Here is a 23,716-nt window from a genome sequence, read left to right on the forward strand (position 1 = left end):
AAGCCTGCTTTTAGTATTAATATTGCCGGCAAGGTCATTAATATACAACACAAATGGCAGAGGGACCAACCAACACACTTCTCTGGGGCACACCTGAAGTTACTTCTACATCTGGCATTGATGTGTCTATTGGTAGATAAAAGAAATAGAAGTATATTCAAATCATGTAACCACCTAGACACATTACAGGTTGTGAAAATGGCCATAGCTTAATGTTCTCTCAATTTACATCTTGCTTGATTTTTCCAATAGTTTGCTACTGTTTTGGAAGATAAAGACAAATATTAAAGTTTAGAATTTTCTCTTTCAGCCCCTGCAGAGCCTGTAGAGGCTGCAGATTTTGAAATGGCTGCCTCCCTGACAGGTAAGCTGTCCTGTTTTTGTTTTTCTTCTAACTAGTCACATTGATCTTGAACTAAAAAACATTAAACACTTTGAATGAAACATACTGTTTGTCACAATATGTATAAATTCATATCTTAGGCATAACTGGTAATTTAAATATATTGTTTTTTGTTAAATTTCATCAGGATTGTGCTTGTCTGTTGTTATTATTGTAATTGTCTCTTATGAAGTACTGCAGGAAGAAAGGGTCAGTTCCAGCATTTCAGTGATAAAATATTTCAAAATAGGAATTTTATCTTATGATTTATATTTGAGGTGGCTTCACCAACTGTAGCCTTTTTTAAGATGTAGAAAAAATTACAATTTTGTTCAAGTTGTTGGCTCATACACAAAACTTCAACTTTTTTGTCCTCAGTCATAGTTTTTTATTTTGTCACTTCCTGCATTCCCAATCAGTAACAAATTTTGTTGAGATATTTTGAGTCATATTTCTAAGCTTCAACAATCTCATGAACTTTGAATGGAAGAATCATGTCACTAGCTGTCTGTGAAGTGAATAAAACTTGTGTTGCAGTTATTGACCTATTTTTCTCACTTTTTTGTTTTTCATTTTTTTTAATAATCTTATTCATCATTACAATCAGTAAAAGATTTATACATGCACTGCTGGATGCAAGTCTTTTCCATGTACTACCGTTTTCACCTGTATGTGCCATCTACACACAACCATTTGGTCATTGCATTTGTCTGCTATTATCTCCTGGGCTAGTGGGGGGGGGGAATCATTTGTTAATCTACAATCCATTCATCTGGCTAAATGTGCCCACATCTGGTTCATTTTCATTACAGTTATAATGGGTTCTTTCACTCCATTGTGTTACCTAATCCATTTATCTGCCTTTCCTAAGACTTTCAAATATCCAAATTTCCTTTGCTCAATAAAAAACCCTCATTTTTTGTGCCATAACTCTGTATCTACTGCCAAAAGTAAAAATTGTTGATACACACTTATTGTAAGCTTTTTTAGATATATCGGATGTTTATTTTGGAAACTTTCTTTACCTAAAGGACTCTTATAAAATTTTTACTATTTTTATTACTTTTTTTCCATCTGGTCATTATCTTCAACTTCCATAATTACAAAAACTCATCAACTCATTCTATAACTTCATCATTAATGTGTACTCTGAAACTTCCTGGCAGATTAAAACTGTGTGCCCGACCGAGACTCGAACTCGGGACCTTTGCCTTTCGCGGGCAAGTGCTCTACCAACTGAGTTACCGAAGCACGACTAACGCCCGGTACTCAAAGCTTTACTTCTGCCAGTATCTCGTCTCCTACCTTCCAAACTTTACAGAAGCTCTCCTGCGAAACTTGCAGAACTAGCACTCCTGAAAGAAAGGATATAGCGGAGACATGGCTTAGCCACAGCCTGGGGGATGTTTCCAGATTGAGATTTTCACTCTGCAGCGGAGTGTGTGCTGATATGAAACTTCCTGGCAGATTAAAACTGTGTGCCCTACCAAGACTGGAACTCGGAGTGTGAGTACCGGGCGTGAGTCATGCTTCGGTAGCTCAGTTGGTAGAGCACTTGCCTGCGAAAGGCAAAGGTCCCGAGTTCGAGTCTCGGTCGGGCACACAGTTTTAATCTGCCAGGAAGTTTCATATCAGCGCACACTCCGCTGCAGAGTGATAATCTCATTCTGGAAACATCCCCCAGGCTGTGGCTAAGCCATGTATCCGGTATATCTTTTCTTTCAGGAGTGCTAGTTCTGCAAGTTTCGCAGGTGAGCTTCTGTAAAGTTTGGAAGGTAGGAGATGAGATACTGGCAGAAGTAAAGCTGTGAGTACCGGGCGTGAGTCGTGCTTCAGTAGCTCAGTTGGTAGAGCACTTGCCCGCGAAAGGCAAAGGTCCCGAGTTCGAGTCTCGGTTGGGCACACAGTTTTAATCTGCCAGGAAGTTTCATATCAGCGCACACTCCGCTGCAGAGTGAAAATCTCATTCTGGAATGTGTACTCTGTTTTCAGAGTGTTAATTGTATATTACTTTAGTTTTAAAAGGAAAGTATTTAGGATAGAACAAACACATTTACACCAGAGTCCTATCAGGACTCATTTAAAGAATGTGTACTGCACCAGTGATATTCATTTTCCTGCGAATGTCTGCAGTTGTTCATTAGAGGCTGCTAAATTCCACCTTCGCCTGCCGCTACGCCATTTGAGACCTGCAGAGATGGTGCAATGTGTAGGTGAAATCACAGTTTGTGAAGTTTCATGTACAGTGAAGCATAAGATGGGTCAGCAACTGGTAACCAACCCTGCTAATGCATTGTGATATGCTGTGATGAAGTTACGATAAACTATTCTTTGTTAAGATGGTACTGATGCATAAGATGAATCATTCACATGTTTTCTAGTATCTATTATAATGCAAAAATATTATCATCCCATTAGAAGTGAATACTATTTTAAAACTAATACACAATTATGATGCTAGTGATGATAATGAGGAACACTCCCATGCAAGCAGTAGTGATACAACAAGTTTGAGAAGAGATGATGGAAGCAGTGACAGTGGATTCCAAGCTTCTCCTGACAAGAAGTTTAAAGTCAAAAGTGTCATGATGGTATGTGATGACAACACACCAGAGAACATATACTATGATTGGCACATCAGTGGTTTCAAAGCATATGACAAGCTCCTGAAAAGGTACCCTAAACTAAAGGCTAAAAGCAGTATCAAAAGCTTACTGGACTATGTGTCAAAGAAAGGAGAAGACAGTGCAATTTTCAAAATAAATCATATGCTAGAATTCAATGTCACAAACAACACGTAATGGCATAGTTTGATGATGCTTGAGAAAGCAATTCTTCCATTCATTATTGGCATTTACAAAATGGACATTGGATGTAGCCAAAGATCTCAGGTGTACAAATTTTACAGAATTACTGGGATTTACTACTAATTTAATAAAGGTGTTTGGGATACCATCATGCATAAAAGATAAAGATGACAAGAAAGAGACAGAGCTCAAGCATTTGTCGCTGAAGTCAATGTGCATATCACAACAGAAAATATCCAGATGGGTTCTGTGTGGGAATGTGTTCAGAGTCAGGTCAACTATGAGCTTTCTTCTTAAAGAACGTTATCCATGAAAGGGGAGAAAACACCATCTTGATGTTGCTATCAATTAACAGTACACACACAGCTACACAATTTATGTTGCTATATCAGTGGATGGACAATTGGCAGGCAAACTCTACATGTGATTCCAAGACCAAAATGAAATTTGGACCTTGTTTGTCAAGGGAAAGAGAAAAATGATGCCTATGATCTTCATAGACACAGGTGTGAGTGGGAAAATAACTAAAGAAGACCTGGAGACCTTTTCCAATTAGTTTTGAATACACATTTGCTGACAAAGTCACTAGTACTTTGTGACTCCTGATCTGGACATAAGGATGAACAAGTACAGAAGACAATATCACCACAGTATAAGAATATAGCAGAAGAAGAAACCAAAAAGTTAACAGTAAATATGCCTTCAGTGGAATGAACAAATGGCAGGGAAGCAGTACAGAAGACAATATCACCATGTAAAAAGACTGAGGTGGAAGCTGTACCAGAGTGGACAGAAGTTAAAAACAACAGATCACGATGAAGCACCAAGCAAAAGTTAGGATCCAAACTGTTATAACCTTTAATCACCAATAATTGCGTGGATATTCAAACACTCTCACTTAGGAACAATAGCTCGTTACATGATAACAACTCAGTATCTCTTATTCGACTGCCGTGCCATGACATGCGGCCGACGCCGTTCGTAGCTAGGTGGTGCTCCCGCACTCAGCCGAGTTGCGGAGCGCCTCTATCGCCGTTTGCGTGTACTGTCGTGGCGGCACTGTTAAATGTTGTGGCACTGTCACAACACTTTTCCCCCCTTGAAAAAAAAAAAAAACACCCACTTCCTTGGAGACATGGACAGTGCGGAGACATCCATGGCCTCTTGTGAGGCCCCGAGAAGATCCCGTGGAGAGACACGAGAGTATGGTAAAAAATGTCCAGGACGGAAGCTCGTGCGTGGAACGTGCCTCCTGGACGAGATGATGGGTGAAAACTCCAGAGCAGCATCCGTAGGTGTCGTGGACCTGGGGGTGTGCTCCAGCGAGATGGGTCCCGGAGAAGGCGGTGTCGCGACTGGGGCCGGTTCCGGAGTATTCGGAAGCGGTAGCGACGTCGGCTGCATCAACACGTATGGTAGATCGGCAGCAGTGACAGAACTGGCTTCTCGGGCTGGTGGAGGCAAAGGAAGGGGCGGTGGCACCGGTGTGGCCACCACTCATGGGTGCATCTGGTCGTAATGGCGAACAACCATGCCGTCGTCCGTACGTATTTCACAAAGCCGGCGGCCGCAAAGAGCCTTGACCACCCCTGGAATCCATTTAGGGCGAGATCCATACCCTCGTGCCGACACGTTGGCACCCACCGAGTATTTTCCCGCACTAGGGGACACAGCACAAGGCCTGGCAGGGTGAAGCAGGTGCAGTAGAGTGCGCGGTTGGCGGCCATGCAAGAGTCCAGCAGGGCTGCGATCACCCAGAGGCGTGAAGCGATAAGAACTCAGAAATTACAGCAGAGCATCATCTGTGGAAAAATCACTAAGGAATTTTTTCATCTGGCTTTTGAAAGTGTGGACAAGGTGCTCGACCTCCCCATTCGATTGCGGATGGAAGGGCGGTGCTGTAACATGATGAATCCCTTGTCCAGTACAAAAATCACGGAAGGCCTGCGAAGAGAACTGAGGGCCATTGTCCATGACGATCGTGGATGGAAGACCTTCTAGCGCAAAGATTTTGGACAAAGCCAGCGTCATCGCTGCAGTGGTGGGCGACGGACATCAAACAACAAACAGAAACTTCGAGAAGGCGTCAATCAACAGTAACCAATAAGTACCGAGGAAGGGGCCGGCAAAGTCAACGTGCACCCGTTCCCATGGCTGCGCCGGATCAGGCCACGGAGAGGGCATTGTACGAGGTGCAGCCAGTTGTTGAGCACACTGACCACACGCAGCAACCATGTGGGCGATGTCCGAATCAATACCAGGCCAATAAACGTGCCTGTGGGCCAGGGACTTAGTCCGAGAAATACCCCTATGGCCTTCATGCAACAGTTTGAGAACATCTTTGCGAAGAGAGGCTGGCACCACAACCCGTGGAGATGCGCCATCCGTGGCCAGAAGAACAACACCATCACGAACAGACAGACGAAGGCGCAAGGCATGGTAGTTGCAAAGGGGATCCGATGCCCGGCCATTGGTCCTGTCCGGCCAACCCCGTTGAACAAAACCGATCACCTGACGCAGGACTGGGTCCCGCGCAGTAGCCGACACGACCTGCAAACGTTTAAGTGGAAAACCCTCAACCGCTCGACGTTCTTCCTCATCAATGTGGAAACAGAGGAGTTCATCATGATCGAAAACCGGGTCGGGGCCCATCGGCAATCGCGACAATGCGTCAGCGTTGGCGTGCTGGGCAGTGGGATGATAGTGAATCTCATAGTGAAAACAAGACAAGTATAAGGCCCAACATTGCAGGTGGTGAGCTGCCTTATCCGGAAGTGATGCTGATGGGCTGAACAGAGAGACCAGCGGCTTGTGGTCGGTGATGAAATGAAACTTAGAACCATACAAAAAAACGCTGAACTTTTTTAGAGCATAAATGATAGCGAGTGACTCCTTTTCAATTTGAGAGTAACGCCATTGCGCAGAAGTTAGCCCCTCTGTGGGAACCTGCCTCTCTGTCCTTCCAAGAAATGTGTGACTTATTGTCTAACTATTACCGAAAAAACACCCACGTCGTTGCCACCCGTGTGGCGTTCTACCGGTGTTGTAAACAGCCCCATCAATCTTACCGGGCTTGGGCCGGGCTGACCCATCCTCATACCGATGGGCGAGAACAGCCCCTAGGCCATACTGTGACGCGTCAGTCGCCAGAACCAAGTGCTGACCCGGACGGAATGTGGCAAGACAAGGTGCCGACTCCAAATGAGCCTTCAGGCAGACAAAAGCCTGCTCACACTCATCGGACCAACAGAAAGGGACGTTTTTGCGTAACAGCTGATGCAGAGGATGAGCTACCGCCGCCGCGGATGGAATGAATTTGTGATAATAAGCAATTTTGCCTAGAAACGCCTGAAGTTCTTTGACCGTAGACGGCCGGGGTAGAGCATTAATGGCTGCAATGTGCTGACATAGAGGACGTATACCCTTACGGGACAGGTGGAAACCAAGATACACAATGGAAGGTTGGAAGAACTGTGACTTGTCCAGATTGCACCTCAATCCAGCCGAATGCAAAACCCGAAACAGTGAATGCAAATTGCGAAGGTGCTCCTCAGTGGAGGCCCCCGTGACAACAATGTCATTCAGATAGTTTATGCAGCCGAGAACGGAAGCCGTGAGCTGTTCCAAAAACCACTGAAAAATGGCCGGCATGCTAGCGACACCAAATGGTAACCGCTGGTACTGATACAACCCACAAGGAGTGTTGATGACGAGAAATTCCTTGGAAGAAGCATCCAATGGCAACTGATGGTACGCCTCCGATAAGTCAAGTTTGGAAAAGAATTGGCCCCCAGCGAGCTTGGTAAATAACTCCTCAGGACGGGGAAGAGGATAAGTGTCAATGAGGCTCTGAGCGTTGACAGTGGCTTTAAAATCACCACACAATCGCAGACTCCCGTTTGGTTTAGAAACCACCACAATTGGCAATGCCCATTTGCTGGAGGTAACAGGAAGGAGAGTCCCTGAAGCTGTTAACCTGTCTATCTCATCCTTGACAGGTGCATGCAACGCCACCGGAAGAGGGCGTGCCCAGAAAAACTTAGGGCGTGCTGTAGGTTTAAGAGTAATGTGGGCTTCAAAATCCTTGGCACGACCCAGATCAGCAGAGAACACGGACGAAAATTCAGAACACAATCCGTCCAGCTGTTGATACGGAATATCCTCAGATATGAGGTGCACATCATCATCAATGGAGAACCCGAACAACTGGAAAGCATCATAACCGAACAGGTTTTCAGTGCCCGCATGATCCACCACATAAAACATGAGGGGCCTAACAACAGACTTGTAGGCAGTGGAAGCATCAAACTGGCCAATGATAGGAATTTTCTGTTTATTGTAAGTTCTCAGATTTCGCGTAACTGGATACAAGGGAGGGGAGCCCAACTCCAAATACGTGTGAGAATTAATGAGAGTTACTGCAGATCCAGTGTCCACTTGCATGCGAATGTCTTTATCCAGAACACAAACAGTAACAAACAACTTATTTGTAGGAGAAAGCACACAGTTAACATCCATATCCGATGCCTCATCCTCGTCGACAGGAACTTTAGGGGACTGACACACAGAAGCAATGTGGCCTTTTTTCCTACATGAATTACACATGGCTCAATGTTTTGGACACGCGGCCCTGTCATGCTGTACAAAACAACGTGGACAAGAAGGAAGTGCAGAATGAACCTGCTTCTGTGGTTGCCGTTTTCGCTGCGAGTGTTGCGGCCCAACGCGACGTTGTTTATGTGAGTGAACTGCCGCCACATCTTCGTTCTCCTGTGAAACAGGCAAATTGTCCATGTCGAAAGTTGACTGTACAGCGCCTACATCACACCACGTGTCTATTTGCGCGCCAGCAGTGTGAGACACTTCAAAGGATTGAGCGATGCTTAGAACTTCCGACAACGACGGGTTTGGCAGTTGTAGGGCACGTTGCCGAACTTCTTTATCAGGAGCAAGCCGTAGAATAGCATCCCTAACCAATGAATCAGCATAAAACTCATGATGAGTGTCTGTGACAAACTGACATTTCCTACTCAGACCATGTAGTTCCACCGCCCAAGCCCGGTAAGATTGATGGGGCTGTTTACAACACCGGTAGAACGCCACGCAGTTGGCAACGACGTGGGTGTTTTTTCGGTAATAGTTAGACAATAAGTCACACATTTCTTGGAAGGACAGAGAGGCAGGTTCCCACAGAGGGGCTAACTGAGATAGCAGCTGATAGATCCGTGGGGAAATCCAAGATAGAAATAACGACTTACACATAGGAGTGTCGACAACGCCGAAAGCCAAGGAGTGTTGCCGCAAACGCTTCTCATAATCCTCCCAGTCTTCAGCGGCCTTGTCGTAAGGAGGGAATGGAGGCAGAGAAGAGGAAGACAGATGATGAATAAGCGACGTCGACAACGCCTGAGTAGCAGCCGTCAGCTGTGTTTGTTGTTCGATGAGCGCTTGCATAAGCTGTTCCATGTCTGCCCTGTCACAAACACACAAATCCACAACGCAGTGAAAATATCCGACCTCGTCGCCAAAAAATGTTATAACCTTTAATCACCAATAATTGTGTGGATATTCAAACACTCTCACTTAGGAACAATAGCTCGTTACATGATAACAACTCAGTATCTCTTATTCGACTGCCGTGCCGTGACATGCGGCCGGCGCCGTTCGTAGCTAGGTGTGTCCAATGGGGGTCGAACCGCACAGTAACCCTGGGTTTGGTGTGGGGTGGTGGAGGGGTGAAGTGGACTGTAGTAATCATCGTGGGCTTGTGGACCACTGCAGCTGCGGTGGGGACGGAGCCTCTCCGTCATTTCTAGGTCCCCAGTTGGGTGAAGTGGACTGCAGAGTCGGCGTGGGGTTGTGGACCACTGCGGCTGTGGTGGGGATGGAGCCTCTCCATCGTTTGTAAGTCCCCGGTTAACATACAATAGAATACAATGCTATATAAGTGTGCAAAGCAAAATACTACCTTGAAACCATACATAAAATGTTATAGGAAAAAGCACAAGGAAGCTATAGTTGCTGTAAAAAAGAAGCACAATAATTCATATATATGAAAGGGTAACAAAAAAGTGAAACCTATGTGGAAAGTTACTAATAATCATACAGGCAAACATGAAAATGCAATTAATAAAAATCACCATAAAACACAGAAATGAAATTGTTGATGATCCACTTCTAATAGCTAATATGTTTTATGACCATTATATTAGTCTAGAATGAGATTTTCACTCTGCAGTGGAGTGTGCGCTGATATGAAACTTCCTGACAGAGTAAAACTGTGTGCTGAACCGAGACTCTAACTCAGGATCTCTGCCTGTAGCGGACAAGTGCTCTACCATCCTAGCTAACCAAGCATGAGTCATGATCCACCCTCACATCTTCAATTCTGCCAGTACCTTGTCTCCTACCTCCCAAACTACACAAAAGCTCTTCTGCGAACCTGCAGAACTAGCATTCCTGGAAGAAAGGACATTGCGGAGACATGGCTTAGCCACAGCCTGGGGGATGTTTCCAGAATGATATATGAAACTTCCAGACATTAAAACTGTGTGCCGGACCAAGATTCAAACTCAGAACCTTTATCTTTCACGGGCAAGAACTCAACCATCTGGAAGGTAGGAGATGAGGTGCTGGCAGAACTGAAGCTGCGAGGGTGGGTTGTGAGACTTGTTTGGGTAGTTCAGATGGTAGAGCACTTGCCTGTGAAAGGCAAAGGTCCCAAGATCGAGTCTGGGTCTGGCACACAATTTAATCTGTCAGGAAGTTTCATTATATTAATGAAGTCCAAAACCAGATCACCACTAAAAATAATCGTAAAAACACAAAGGCAATAACTCCAATAAATGAAAGAACAATGTACCTGTATCCTGTAACACCCAAAGAAGTACAAATGGCTATCAGCAAACTAAATAGTAAATGACCTGCAGATTTGATGGTATCCCTGACAAAATTATTAAATATAGTACTGATAATGTTGTCTCTCAACTTGTGGACATAATCAATGACTCCTTTGAAACTAGTGTGTTTACAAGTAAACTTAAGTAGTTAACAGTAATACCAGTTTATAAAAGTGGTGGCAAGTTTGACTTTAAAAATTTCAGACCACTATCATTATTATCTGTATTTTTGAAAATAATTTAAAGAATAATATATGACAAATTGCTAATCTTCCTAAACAAAAATAAAATTCTTCTAAATGCACAGAATGGTTTCAGAAAAGGCAAATCTACACAAACAGCTCTCTTCAATTTCCTAAAACTTGTTTACACAGCTATTGAGGACAAGGATTGTTTTTGGACCTTTCCAAAGTGTTTTACCTCATAAATCATACTCTACAGCTGTTGAAAATGTATAATTATGGTGTCCGTGGTGTTTCCTATGAGTGGTTCAAGTCATATTTAACTGATAGGAAGCAAAGAGTACAAATTTCACAGGATGGAAATGTGTACCATTCTGAATACGAAAGAGGTGCTCCAGGGCTCAGTATTGGGACCATTGTTATTCTTAATTTTTATTAATGACCTACCACAACAGTTTCCAACAGTTGATACTATATTATTTGCTGATGACACCAGTTTCATTATAAAAGGGAAGAAATCAACAAAGCAGCAGAAGTGGCAGAAAAATGGTTTAAAGGTAACTGTCTAGTTGTCAATGACAAGAAAACTGTATGGACTAACTTCAACCACATAAGGAACAAAAATAGGACCAATCTAAAATTCACATTATTGAATAGCCAAATTCAGCAAAAGAGTCACATAATTTTTTTTTTTAGGATTATGGGTGGATGAGCATCTAAGGTGGGAAAAACATGTAGAAATGCTTAACAAAAAATTAAGCAAATACTGTTACATATTAAGAATGCTTAAAGATTGCTGCAATATCGAAACAGTGTTAAGTGCTTACTACGCATAGATGCATAGTCTACCGAAGTATGGTATAGTGTTCTGGGGAAATACCTCTTTTGCCAAGCAGTATTTTAAGCTCCAAAAGAAATCTGTAGGATTAATAAGTGATGTTGCTTACAGAGCACCATGTAGAAGTATCTTTAACGAATTAAAAATCATGACCTTACCATCTATATTTATATTTGAAAGTACCTACTTCATTAAAAACCATCAAGTTTCATCTCTGAATAGTGAGATCCAAAATTATCAAACGAGGAACAGGAATGACTATCATAGGGATGTGCTCTTTACAGTGCTTTGCCAGATAGCATAAAAAAATAAAAAAAAATTAATACATTAAAAAAAGAACTAAACAATCTACTAATAAACAACAGCTTCTACAGCATTAATGGATACCTGGAATTTTGCTCAAATCTGTAGATCTGCTTCATAACTCTCTAAACAAAAATTCATAATTATCAAACCATTCCTAGATAAAACCAAACTTCTTTTATCCATGTATGTATCTAATTATGCACCTAACTTTTGTGGCATATGTTACTAAGCCTACTTAACTAAGTACTGGTATTTAATAGTTTTAGTAAAATCAGCCAAGGTGTTTCACCAGCTTTTATTCTATCTGTATGTACATCTACAAATTTTATAATATAATTAAGCAGAGTGTTCTTGTTATAAAGACGTGTTGATACCAATGATAAGATTTTGTGCATGATGTAAATATGTAATATTTTATACTGTTCTGTACTTTGACAAGTCCAATATCATGAATGTGGTAATATGGGGGCTAAATAAATAAATAAATAAATAAAAAGGCTCTAAAGATCTAGTTTTAAAACTCATTCCATCTAAAATACAAAATATGCACAACTTCTGAATGTGTATTTCTTCACACAGTATAAAATACACTCCTGGAAATTGAAATAAGAACACCGTGAATTCATTGTCCCAGGAAGGGGAAACTTTATTGACACATTCCTGGGGTCAGATACATCACATGATCACACTGACAGAACCACAGGCACATACACACAGGCAACAGAGCATGCACAATGTCGGCACTAGTACAGTGTATATCCACCTTTCGCAGCAATGCAGGCTGCTATTCTCCCATGGAGACGATCGTAGAGATGCTGGATGTAGTCCTGTGGAACGGCTTGCCATGCCATTTCCACCTGGTGCCTCAGTTGGACCAGCGTTCGTGCTGGACGTGCAGACCGCGTGAGATGACGCTTCATCCAGTCCCAAACATGCTCAATGGGGGACAGATCCGGAGATCTTGCTGGCCAGGGTAGTTGACTTACACCTTCTAGAGCACGTTGGGTGGCACGGGATACATGCGGACGTGCATTGTCCTGTTGGAACAGCAAGTTCCCTTGCCGGTCTAGGAATGGTAGAACGATGGGTTCGATGACGGTTTGGATGTACTGTGCACTATTCAGTGTCCCCTCGACAATCACCAGTGGTGTACGGCCAGTGTAGGAGATCGCTCCCCACACCATGATGCCGGGTGTTGGCCCTGTGTGCCTCGGTCGTATGCAGTCCTGATTGTGGTGCTCACCTGCACGGTGCCAAACACGCATACGACCATCATTGGCATCAAGGCAGAAGCGACTCTCATCGCTGAAGACGACACGTCTCCATTCGTCCCTCCATTCACGCCTGTCGCGACACCACTGGAGGCGGGCTGTACGATGTTGGGGCGTGAGCGGAAGACGGCCTAACGGTGTGCGGGACCGTAGCCCAGCTTCATGGAGACGGTTGCGAATGGTCCTCGCCGATACCCCAGAAGCAACAGTGTCCCTAATTTGCTGGGAAGTGGCGGTGCGGTCCCCTACGGCACTGCATAGGATCCTACGGTCTTGGCGTGCATCCGTGCGTCGCTGCGGTCCAGTCCCAGGTCGATGGGCACGTGCACCTTCCGCCGACCACTGGCTACAACATCGATGTACTGTGGAGACCTCATGCCCCACATGTTGAGCAATTTGGCGGTACGTCCACCCGGCCTCCCGCATGCCCACTATACGCCCTCGCTCAAAGTCCGTCAACTGCACATACGGTTCACGTCCACGCTGTCGCGGCATGCTACCAGTGTTAAAGACTGCGATGGAGCTCCGTATGCCACGGCAAACTGGCTGACACTGACGGCGGCGGTGCACAAATGCTGCGCAGCTAGCGCCATTCGACGGCCAACACCGCGGTTCCTGGTGTGTCCGCTGTGCCGTGCGTGTGATCATTGCTTGTACAGCCCTCTCGCAGTGTCCGGAGCAAGTATGGTGGGTCTGACACACCGGTGTCAATGTGTTCTTTTTTCCATTTCCAGGAGTGTATATGGCAAGAGAATCACAGGCTTTCTTAAACTATGTTCCAGGAACATGCAGTCAGAACTGCAGGACAGATTCTTTATCATGAAAATGCATTCTGTCATTTAGAATCAATTATCTGTAGAAGTGATGATCAAACTAATTTGCTTAAGAGCCAGTGCTGACCTTGTATGATGACACCTTGGGCCACGTAGGAAAGGGACGAGGCAGCTGGGGGGTGTGGGGGGGGGGGGATTGCAATTAAGTTTTTACCAGACTGTTGTCATTGATGGAATCTTACCACATTCTTGTTTTAACTGTACATTTTATAAGGTATCACATCAAATATTTTGAAGTGAAAACGAAAGTTGTATATTGGAACCACATACATTTTCCTGAATTCTCACATAGTGACCAGTTTTCATACCTCAGCGTGTACTGCATGCAGTGCCATCACAAAAGGATCCCATGTCTGTTTTCCTGATTTCCAAGTACATACTCTAGGCACCTCCGTGCCCTGCTGGTGCATGGGGCTGCAGCAGACCATTTTCAAATGGACTTTTGTGTTAGACCAAACAGAATGGAAAAAATTTTAAATAATAATAACTTAATTAATTCAAGATTGTCACAAAGGGATAGCACAGTGGATGATAGCTTTGTATATAAGAGTGTTTAGAAGTCAGTTTTACCTATTGTATTATGTATGTCATTTGGAAATGTTGTAGTGAATACATTAGCCACTTTTTCCATTGTTGTAGTGTGGCCAGTTTTCCGAATTGGATGTCATGTAGGCATTAGTGTTCCACAGAAGAAACCATCAAACTGAAAAAAATAACAAGGAACTGCATTTGTAGGCCAAAAGATGTTATTTAAACATTGATATTGCGAAAAAAAAATTATTGCCCAAACTCTTTGCCTTTACATATGTCTGCTTGTGTCTGTATATGTGCGGATGGATATGTGTGTGTGTGTGTGTGTGTGTGTGTGTGTGTGAGTGTATACCTGTCCCTTTTTCCCCCTAAGGTAAGTCTTTCCGCTCCTGGGATTGGAATGACTCCTTACCCTCTCACTTAAAACCCACATCCTTTCGTCTTTCCCTCTCCTAGCCTCCTTCCTGATAAAGCAACCTTGGGTTGCGAAAGCTTGAATTTTGTGTGTGTGTTTGTGTTTGTTAGTGTCTCTATCAACATACCAACGCTTTCGTTTGGTAAGTTACATCATCTTTGTTTTTAGATATATTTTTCCCATGTGGAATGTTTCCCTCTATTATATTTATGGAGTCACCTTCTTGATAAAGGGAGGAGGCAGCATATAACTGTTTCACATTGAATTACTAAGTTACATAATTGCCTATGTCTCAGTGCATAACTTGGTACATATGTTAATAGTGTGAGGTGTGCTTCTCTCACTAATCACTGGATTTGCTGGGTATCTGATCACTGAAATAGGAGTACTCCATAAACATAAGAGCTCTTCAAAATAGTTCAAAACTCAAATTTAAAGCATAATACCAGGGGTAATATTTTGGATATTAAAGAACATGTTTTATATAAAAATTAAGTTGTAAGGATGTTTGAGAACCTCTGCATAATAAGTTATTGTCTTTTATTGTGAAGGTACTGTTCAGTTTCGATCTATGTAGAGCAAAATGAGTATTTCGTAGGTCACACCTTTTAGGCAAAGATGTGATTAAACAAAGGAAGAAGGGTGAAACTGCCAAAAAGTGGAGTGCCCTTAAATATGTAAATAATCTGTTGTTTGCCTACAAAATAATATAAAGTATTTTGTTTATAATAGAGGGAAACATCCCACGTGGGAAAAATATATCTAAAAACAAAGATGATGTGACTTACCAAATGAAAGCACTGGCAGGTCGATAGACATATAAACAAACACAAACATACACACAAAATTGTAGCTTTTACAACAAACGGTTGCTTCATCAGGAAAGACGGAAGGAGAGGGAAAGACGAAAGGATGTGGGTTTTAAGGGAGAGGGTAAGGAGTCATTCCAATCCCGGGAGCGGAAAGACTTACCTTAGGGGGAAAAAGGACAGGTATACACTCGCATACACACACATGTCCATCCGCACATACACAGACACAAGCAGACATTTGTAAAGGCAAAGAGTCTGGGCAGAGATGTCAGTCGAGGCTGAAGTACATAGGCAAAAATGTTGTTGAATGACAGGTGAGGTATGAGCGGCGGCAACTTGAAATTAGCGGAGGTTGGTTCCATCAGATTCACCTGGTCCTACTCCAAATCCCATGCCACTTTCCTTGACGTTGACCTCCACCTGTCCAATGGCCAGCTTCACACGTCCGTCCACATCAAACCCACCAACAAACAACAGTACCTCCATTATGACAGCTGCCACCCATTCCACATCAAACGGTCCCTTCCCTACAGCCTAGGTCTTCGTGGCAAACGAATCTGTTCCAGTCCGGAAGCCCTGAACCATTATACCAACAACCTGAAAACAGCTTTCGCATCCCGCAACTACCCTCCCGCCCTGGTACAGAAGCAAATAACCAGAGCCACTTCCTCATCCCCTCAAACCCAGAACCTCCCACAGAAGAACCCCAAGAGTGCCCCACTTGTGACAGGATACTTTCCGGGACTGGATCAGATTCTGAATGTGGCTCTCCAGCAGGGATACAACTTCCTCAAATCCTGCCCTGAAATGAGATCCATCCTTCATGAAATCCTCCCCACTCCACCAAGAGTGTCTTTCCGCCATCCACCTAACCTTCGTAACCTCTTAGTTCATCCCTATGAAATCCCCAAACCACCTTCCCTACCCTCTGGCTCCTACCCTTGTAACTGCCCCCCGGTGTAAAACCTGTCCCATGCTCCCTCCCACCACCACCTACTCCAGTCCTGTAACCCGGAAGGTGTACACGATCAAAGGCAGAGCCACGTGTGAAAGCACCCACGTGATCTACCAACTGACCTGCCTACACTGTGAAGCTTTCTATGTGGGAATGACCAGCAACAAACTATCCATTCGCATGAATGGACACAGGCAGACAGTGTTGTTGGTAATGAGGATCACCCTGTGGCTAAACATGCCTTGGTGCATGGCCAGCACATCTTGGCACAGTGTTACATCGTCCGGGTTATCTGGATACTTACCACTAACACCAACCTGTCAGAACTCTGGAGATGGGAACTTGCCCTTCAGTATATCCTCTCTTCTCGTTACCCACCAGGCCTCAACCTCCGCTAATTTCAAGTTGCTGCCGCTCATACCTGACCTGTCATTCAACAACATGTTTGCCTATGTACTTCCGCCTCGACTGACATCTCTGCCCAAACTCTTTGCCTTTACAAATGTCTGCTTGTGTCTGTGTATGTGCGGATGGATATGTGTGTGTATGCGAGTGTATACCTGTCCTTTTTTCCCCCTAAGGTAAGTCTTTCCGCTCCCGGGATTGGAATGACTCCTTACCCTCTCCCTTAAAACCCACATCCTTTCATCTTTCCCTCTCCTTCCGTCTTTCCTGATGAAGCAACCGTTTGTTGCGAAAGCTAGAATTTTGTGTGTATGTTTGTGTTTGTTTATGTGTCTGTCGACCTGCTAGTGCTTTAATTTGGTAAGTCATATCATCTTTGTTTTTAAAAGTATTTTGTTTTGTGTATTTTAATATTGTAACATTGTAAATGCATGATGGCCATATTTAGAAATAATATATTTGACTAATGTAGTGTCACATGACCGGACACAGGACAGAGGATAGGGGACAAAGGTCGAGGTCTTTTGATCGTGGTCCATGGGTGCGGTAAGGTCGGTGCGGCTAAGAGCTGCCGACATAGTATCATGTGGCCATCAGTTTGCTTTGTGGATGTGATTTAGAAAAATAAAAAACGTTTTCATTCTAAACTGTTGTTGGTGTAAATCATTTGTGAATGATTGTGATTTAGACAAATACTTGAATTCATTCACTGCTGTACTTAGGCTGGCTATTTACTTGATATGGGGCACGAATGGAACTGAGCACAACCAAATCCCTTTTGCAGACGAGTCATGGTAAAAGGTTGAGTACAAGCCTGAGTGAAGTTGTAGTGTTCAGTAGTGATATTATAAATTGTGCATTTATGATATTTGATCTCTTTGGTTTTCCTCCTCAGCCTTTTGTAACAATTCGTATAGCTTTGAAGTCTTTTTGAAAGTCCTCACTTGCATTTATAGTTAAGATATTTATGTTGTGTTTGGCTTCTACAGTGACATCTGGAGCATGTTTCCAGAATCTTGAACAAAAACAATGCTCACAAGGATATTAAGTACATGCTGGTCCAGTAACCAAAATTTCATAGAAATATGTACATTCTTTTAACACACTTAGCTATGCAGTAATTGAAATTCATCCTTGGAATAGGAGTTGTCAAGGAGAAACTTTTTCCATTTGTTTTCAAATTTTACTTGGCTGTCTGCCAGATATTTTATATCATTGAATGCATATTTTCTTTTTTCCCCCACCCTTTTTTGTGCTAAATGCAACCTTAATGTGGTGTAATGAGCACCATCTTTTCTTGAGATATTGTAATTATGTACATAATTGTTCCTTTTGAATTGCAGTAGATTATTTACAACAAAATCCATGAGGGAATAAATACTCTGTGAAGCAGTAATCAATTCAAAATGTCTCACTCATTAAACAGACATCTACAAGATGACTGTTGGGGAACACTACACACAATTCTCACAGCACATTTTCGAGCTATGTGCACTTTCTTCCAGAGGACATTATTATATAGGACATTACTGAATGAAAATATATAAAATATTTCAACTTACTGATTTACTCTAAAAATGAAAATTTTGATTTAGAAAGAGATGGAGATCTGTGCCAACAGTAGGAGGGATGACATGCATTGTCGAGCAAATGGGTAGCGTAGCAGACCATGCAGCTGGAATGAAAAGAATTTTTGCATAGTGAATCAAATAAATGGGATATATTTGCAAAAATGAAATGACAGAAGAAATAAAAGTAACAACATGGGGCGGCATTCAACATCAAAGACTGTGCACCAAATTCGACAGCAACAGTTCAGAACAATGAGAAAAAAGGTTGCTAGATAGAAAACTGTAGTATTTTTTGCCAAGAAGTGCTGCAGTAGAACAACTGATGGAGACAGTCGTACTTTTGGAAGCAGAATAGTGGGTGATGAGTTGAAGAAAACTGTGTTAGAACTGTACTTTATGTGTTTGGGCAAATTATTTAGATTAAACTATTACAAAATTATTCATTATGGCTGAAACTGGAGATAATGTTATCAATGGAAAAGCAGAAACAAGATGGATGGGGAAATTTTAAAAATTTTTGACTAATATTACAAAAGCAGGAAAAAATGTAGCTGAATGTGAAGTTATAGAGACTGAGAATCAAGTAGAAAGTTCTAAGCAAACCCCAACTTACATAAACATGACTACACTGAAGCAGTGGCATATGTGAGTGAAGAAGAAAAGGAACTTACTTAACAGTGTCAGAATGAATGGTGGAAAGAAGAAGACGGACAGACTTAAGCCTCATCACACTGTAGTGACCAAAGAGATAAAATACCATAGAGAGGCAACACTGCATCAGAGTGAAGCAAATTGGACAACCCTCTGCCATGTTTTTGGATGTCAAAATAAAGGGGCATGGACATGATAATGCATAAGGAAATTATGAACCCTAGCCTAAAATTATACATTAACATAGTCATGTAGAGTTGAACACTTAAAAGTTCTTTCTGTGCTGGTGTGTAACACAAAGGAAAAAAAAACACCAACAGATAATACTTTTAAACAGTATGCACATGAAATGAGATATAATTGTCATTTTACTGCTTTTGTGCATGCCATTAAACACTGCACAAACTTAAGATATGATTTCAAAAAGAAATTCAGCAGTTGCATATCTTACAAGTTCACAGACATACACCTCACTTTTAAAACAACCATAGAATGATGAGTGACTAAAATCAAGAAGCCACAAACACTTTGGACTGCAGTTTGTCTGAAATTGGAAATCAGTCACATGATGTTCCACACTCATTAATTTTAAGGAGCTTAATTGTATTTCATTGTTTCTGTATTTTAACTTGGGTATTATGAAAGTACAGTGTTCCAGGGTGTTGGCACATTGAAGATTTATCACAAAAATGGCACCCTAGGTGCAATTTGCTTTAATTAATGTCAGTTAAGGACACATCAACTTTAAAAGTCCTTAGGAGAGTTAAGACGAATGATAATGATTTTCAAAACTGTAACCTATCACTGTGGTCATGTGGTTAGAGACATGCAATAGGGAAGTTGAAGGAAGTATGTTAGTGTCCTGGTACATGTTCTCTTTTTACATCTTTGTGACTTATTCATGTAACAGAATTATATTCTGCAATGTTCTATGTCATCTCCATATAAGAGTTTCCTCTATCAGAAATGAGTTTCTTCAGTTTCGTGACAACATTCAAATTAAGAAAAGAAAGATGACACTTCTGTGAGTGAGACAATAAGCAATGACACTTATATTCTTTCATGTCAGAATATCTGACCATTTCTTTCCCCCAGAATATTTCACAATTTCAAAGGGTCAAAGGGTGTTGCTAGACAGGAATCTAATCTAATTACTGTGGGTGAAATGAGCTGTAATGTCATTTATGTTCTTGAATGTCACAAACACTTGGCTGCTTATTTCCAAATATGTTGCAATTTCTGACAGTGAGAACAGAAAAGAAGCTAAGAGCACAGCTTGAATTGCTGCAAATGAAACAAGCAGCCACCATATTTATAGTTTTGTTTGTCACAGGTATTTAGCTGTCATTAAACCATTAATTATGCTTTCATAAATCTAGCGGTCAAGACAAAGATCACACCACACAGCTAGCAACTGATGCCACATTACCAGTTTCGAAATACCTGTTGCACATGGCAGTACTTCCTCATTTTAGTCACTCACATGCAGTGACTTCCGAAAGCATATCAGATAACAGTACAGTGTGGCACTGTAGGGAGTGCTGAACAATGACTTGCAGCCTCTCTGTGTACACCCTGTCTCTTTGGTAGTAACAGACAGGACACAGTTCTGTTTACAAAAAACTTTAAGAGTGTAAATTATTTCACCGATGTTCTACATGTTATCTGTGAGTGGACACTTAAGTGCTATATGTTTCTCTCTGAGTTTAAAATACATTCAGTATTAACTGCATGTTCTACATGTTATCTGTGAGTGGACACTTAAGTGCTATATGTTTCTCTCTGAGTTTAAAATACATTCAGTATTAACTGCAGTTGCATGCCCACATAACAGCTCTGCAAGGCTGCAAGATAGAACTCCCTGTTTCAATCCAGTAGCGAGTTCAGCCAAGCCCAAATGTAAACATCGTAGAGGAGTGGAACACATCATCACGTAGAGGCCCCTGTGGGATTGCCAAGTGCCAGTCTGTGTATGCACAAGGCCCACTCACAGCAGCCAGTGACAGAGTGAGAGTCATGACCTTCAGTCATTTACACCATGCCTAAAGCTGATTATCAACAAGATCAAAGTGCGTGAGTGCAAATGTGCAAGAAGAGGGTAGTCCATATACTGTGTTTCTTCGTCCTTTTTTTTTTTTTTTTTTTTTTTTTTTTTTTTTAAATGAAATTTTTCACTCTGTAGGGGAGTGTGCACTGATATGAAACTTCCTGGCACATTAAAACTGTGTACGAGACTGAGACTCCACTCGTAACCTTTGCCTTTTGCGGTCAAGTACTCTACCAACTGAGCTATCCAAGCACGATTCATGACCTGTCCTTACAGCTTTACTTCTTCCAGTCTTGCAAGTTTCACATGTGAGCTTCTATAAAATTTGGAAGGTAGCAGTAAGATACTGGGGAAAGTAAAACTGTGAGTACAGGTTGTGAGTCGTGCTTGGGTAGCTCAGCCAGGGAGATGCGTCATCTTTACTTTCCAGTCGTATTGTTCCCAGATCTTAAATGTATTTTCATTTCATCTCCACTTTGTTGACTTTTACATTCATTGCAATTTTTTTTACTTTGGGGTTATTTGACAAATACATCAGTGATTAATGTTTCTTTGTAGAATATTAATATCCTGGATGAACCCCCAAATATAGTATATTGATTCGCTACTGTATATTCAGTGACTTGCCTATGGAACAGAAATTTGTCATTCTTGTGAATGGAGTTGCATTGAATTGTATATTCACTTTACTAAAGTATAGTTTTTACTTATCTGATTGTCTTGAAGATGGCTTCATTGTCTTCTTATAGAGGTATGGTAATGACGCAGGTTTTCTTTGTATAAAGAACGTGCACTGGTGTTAGGATTCTGGAAGTCTGGTGAATCACTATCTATTGAATAAAAAACATCTGCACTTTGAATATTTGTATTTTAACTCTTCAAATATCAGAATAATAAAACGTAATATTCTTTTGTTTCCTTGGGATATCAGTTCCAGCTACAATGTCTGCTTTCTACCACATCACACAGATGACTTGTCTCCATTACCACACAACTTCCTGCCATGTGTAGAAAGAAAAAGCACAAAGATTACATTTAAATCAAAGCGTTTAACATCATTGTCAAAGACATTAACTGATAAATAGTTAGCAAAACTTGGTAAATGTGACTTTACAGGTTTTTGTATGAAATCTTCAAATTTATACTAAGCAAATAAGATGTAAATAGTTATGTATGACATAACGAATTTTGGTTTTATACAAACATATAAATTCATAAAATCATATTACTAATACCTGATAGTATCAAAGAATTCTGAATATATCTCAGACTTGATTATATTGCCAGAGTTTTTACCTTATCTTACTGACAGATGCATTTCCCTTTTCCTTTCACAAGATACTTTATTTCTCTAGTTATCCATGTTTTTTTGTGTGTGGCTGTTTACTGTCCTTTCTCATAACTTGTGTGGAAACCTGTTTTCAAATAATGATATGGATTTATCATGAAATAGGTTAAATTTTATGTCAGTTTTTGGTTCATTATAAATATCATCCCAGGTCATCACTTGTAGACTATTCTTAAAAACATTTGTTCTGGAGTTGTTAATTGTTCAAACTGACTTCCACTTAGGAGTATCTATACTGTAAGGCACTCTCTTATTTATCCTAACTAACTATGCAAAATGATCTGAGAGGGTATTTGTTACTGGATATGCAATTATTTTCTTGCTTTGAGCTTCATCAAGGAATAATTATTAATTACAGTCACACCGTCTTAATCAAATCATGCTCAAAAGTTAATTATTGAGAACAAATTGTAGGATCGAAATAAGGTTTTCAGATCATTTTTCTCATCAGAATCACTTTGAAAATCCATATTATAATCGCCATAGACTATTAATTGTTTGCTACTGTCTGACATATAGCATAATAAGTAAAGTGTATTCATCATTAACAGGTCAACATTTCCTGTGGGGATCTTTATACAGTTACAATTAAAAGTGATCTGCTTTTCAGTATTAATTCACAAGCACACAATGTTTAATTAAGCACATTCTATCACTTTCCTAGTATTGTTTGCTTGATAGTCCTGTGTTGTATTTAATTGCTTCCTTGCTTCTAGTGCCACAATAGACTGACCAACTTACTCATAGTAATATCATAATTTTTTCTGAGTTTTGTAATATTACCTGAGGATTTCACCCTGCCTATTTCAAGGAACACAGCTAAACCACTGAGTTCATATTTTGGAGAAGGAGGGTTCAAATTTTTGGCCAGGCATCCCCATTCTGTTTTTCTATTCTTTTATATATACATCATTTCAGCTGAATGTTGATGAGGCTTTAGCTGTTTCCCTTTTTCTGACTGTATTAATGATCTTTCTTCAATTACCTCAATCTCACTGTGGTGTTAAATCCCAATCTTCCTTCCTTGCTTGAAAGCTTGATTGCTGTAGCTTAAGTACTGTTCCATTGAGGGAATCTCACTGAACAACTCATGGAAGCATGCAAGAAACTAATAGTGTTTGGGCCATAATCACTGTTGGTGGGCGCTGACAATGTCTCTTTGGCCAGCTAAATCAGGTTCATTCCTGCACAAGCTGTAGTATCATCATAGAAATGGAATTCATTCTACAATTAGCATTGGTGTAATTTTGTGTAAGAGCTGTGTTTAAGTCTTTGGTTATCATCTTCCCTGTCGCAATTTACATCAGGCATGTGAACATAGTCAACTTAGCTGATCTACAAAAATGGCATGTTTCCTGTAAGTTGAATTATTTATTTATTTTGTTACTCCTTTTGGTTCATTTTAACACTCTGACCACAAACTAATTCAGATTTTCTACTATTGTGAACACAGTGAAATTTGT

At 41.4% G+C, this 23,716-nt stretch overlaps 1 protein-coding gene across 1 annotated transcript in view; it reads left to right on the forward strand.

The window, feature by feature from the left end:
• LOC124799171 (synaptic vesicle glycoprotein 2B-like) overlaps window positions 1-23,716 on the forward strand; it is a 239,455-nt gene that overhangs the window by 75,654 nt on the left and 140,085 nt on the right. The window contains exon 2 of the mRNA XM_047262709.1: window positions 311-364. Within this exon, the coding sequence (XP_047118665.1) occupies window positions 311-364 (54 nt within the window). The remainder of the gene's footprint in view (window positions 1-310; window positions 365-23,716) is intronic.

The sequence above is a fragment of the Schistocerca piceifrons genome, chromosome 5, assembly GCF_021461385.2.
Source record: "Schistocerca piceifrons isolate TAMUIC-IGC-003096 chromosome 5, iqSchPice1.1, whole genome shotgun sequence".
Taxonomy (NCBI): Eukaryota; Metazoa; Arthropoda; class Insecta; order Orthoptera; family Acrididae; genus Schistocerca; species Schistocerca piceifrons.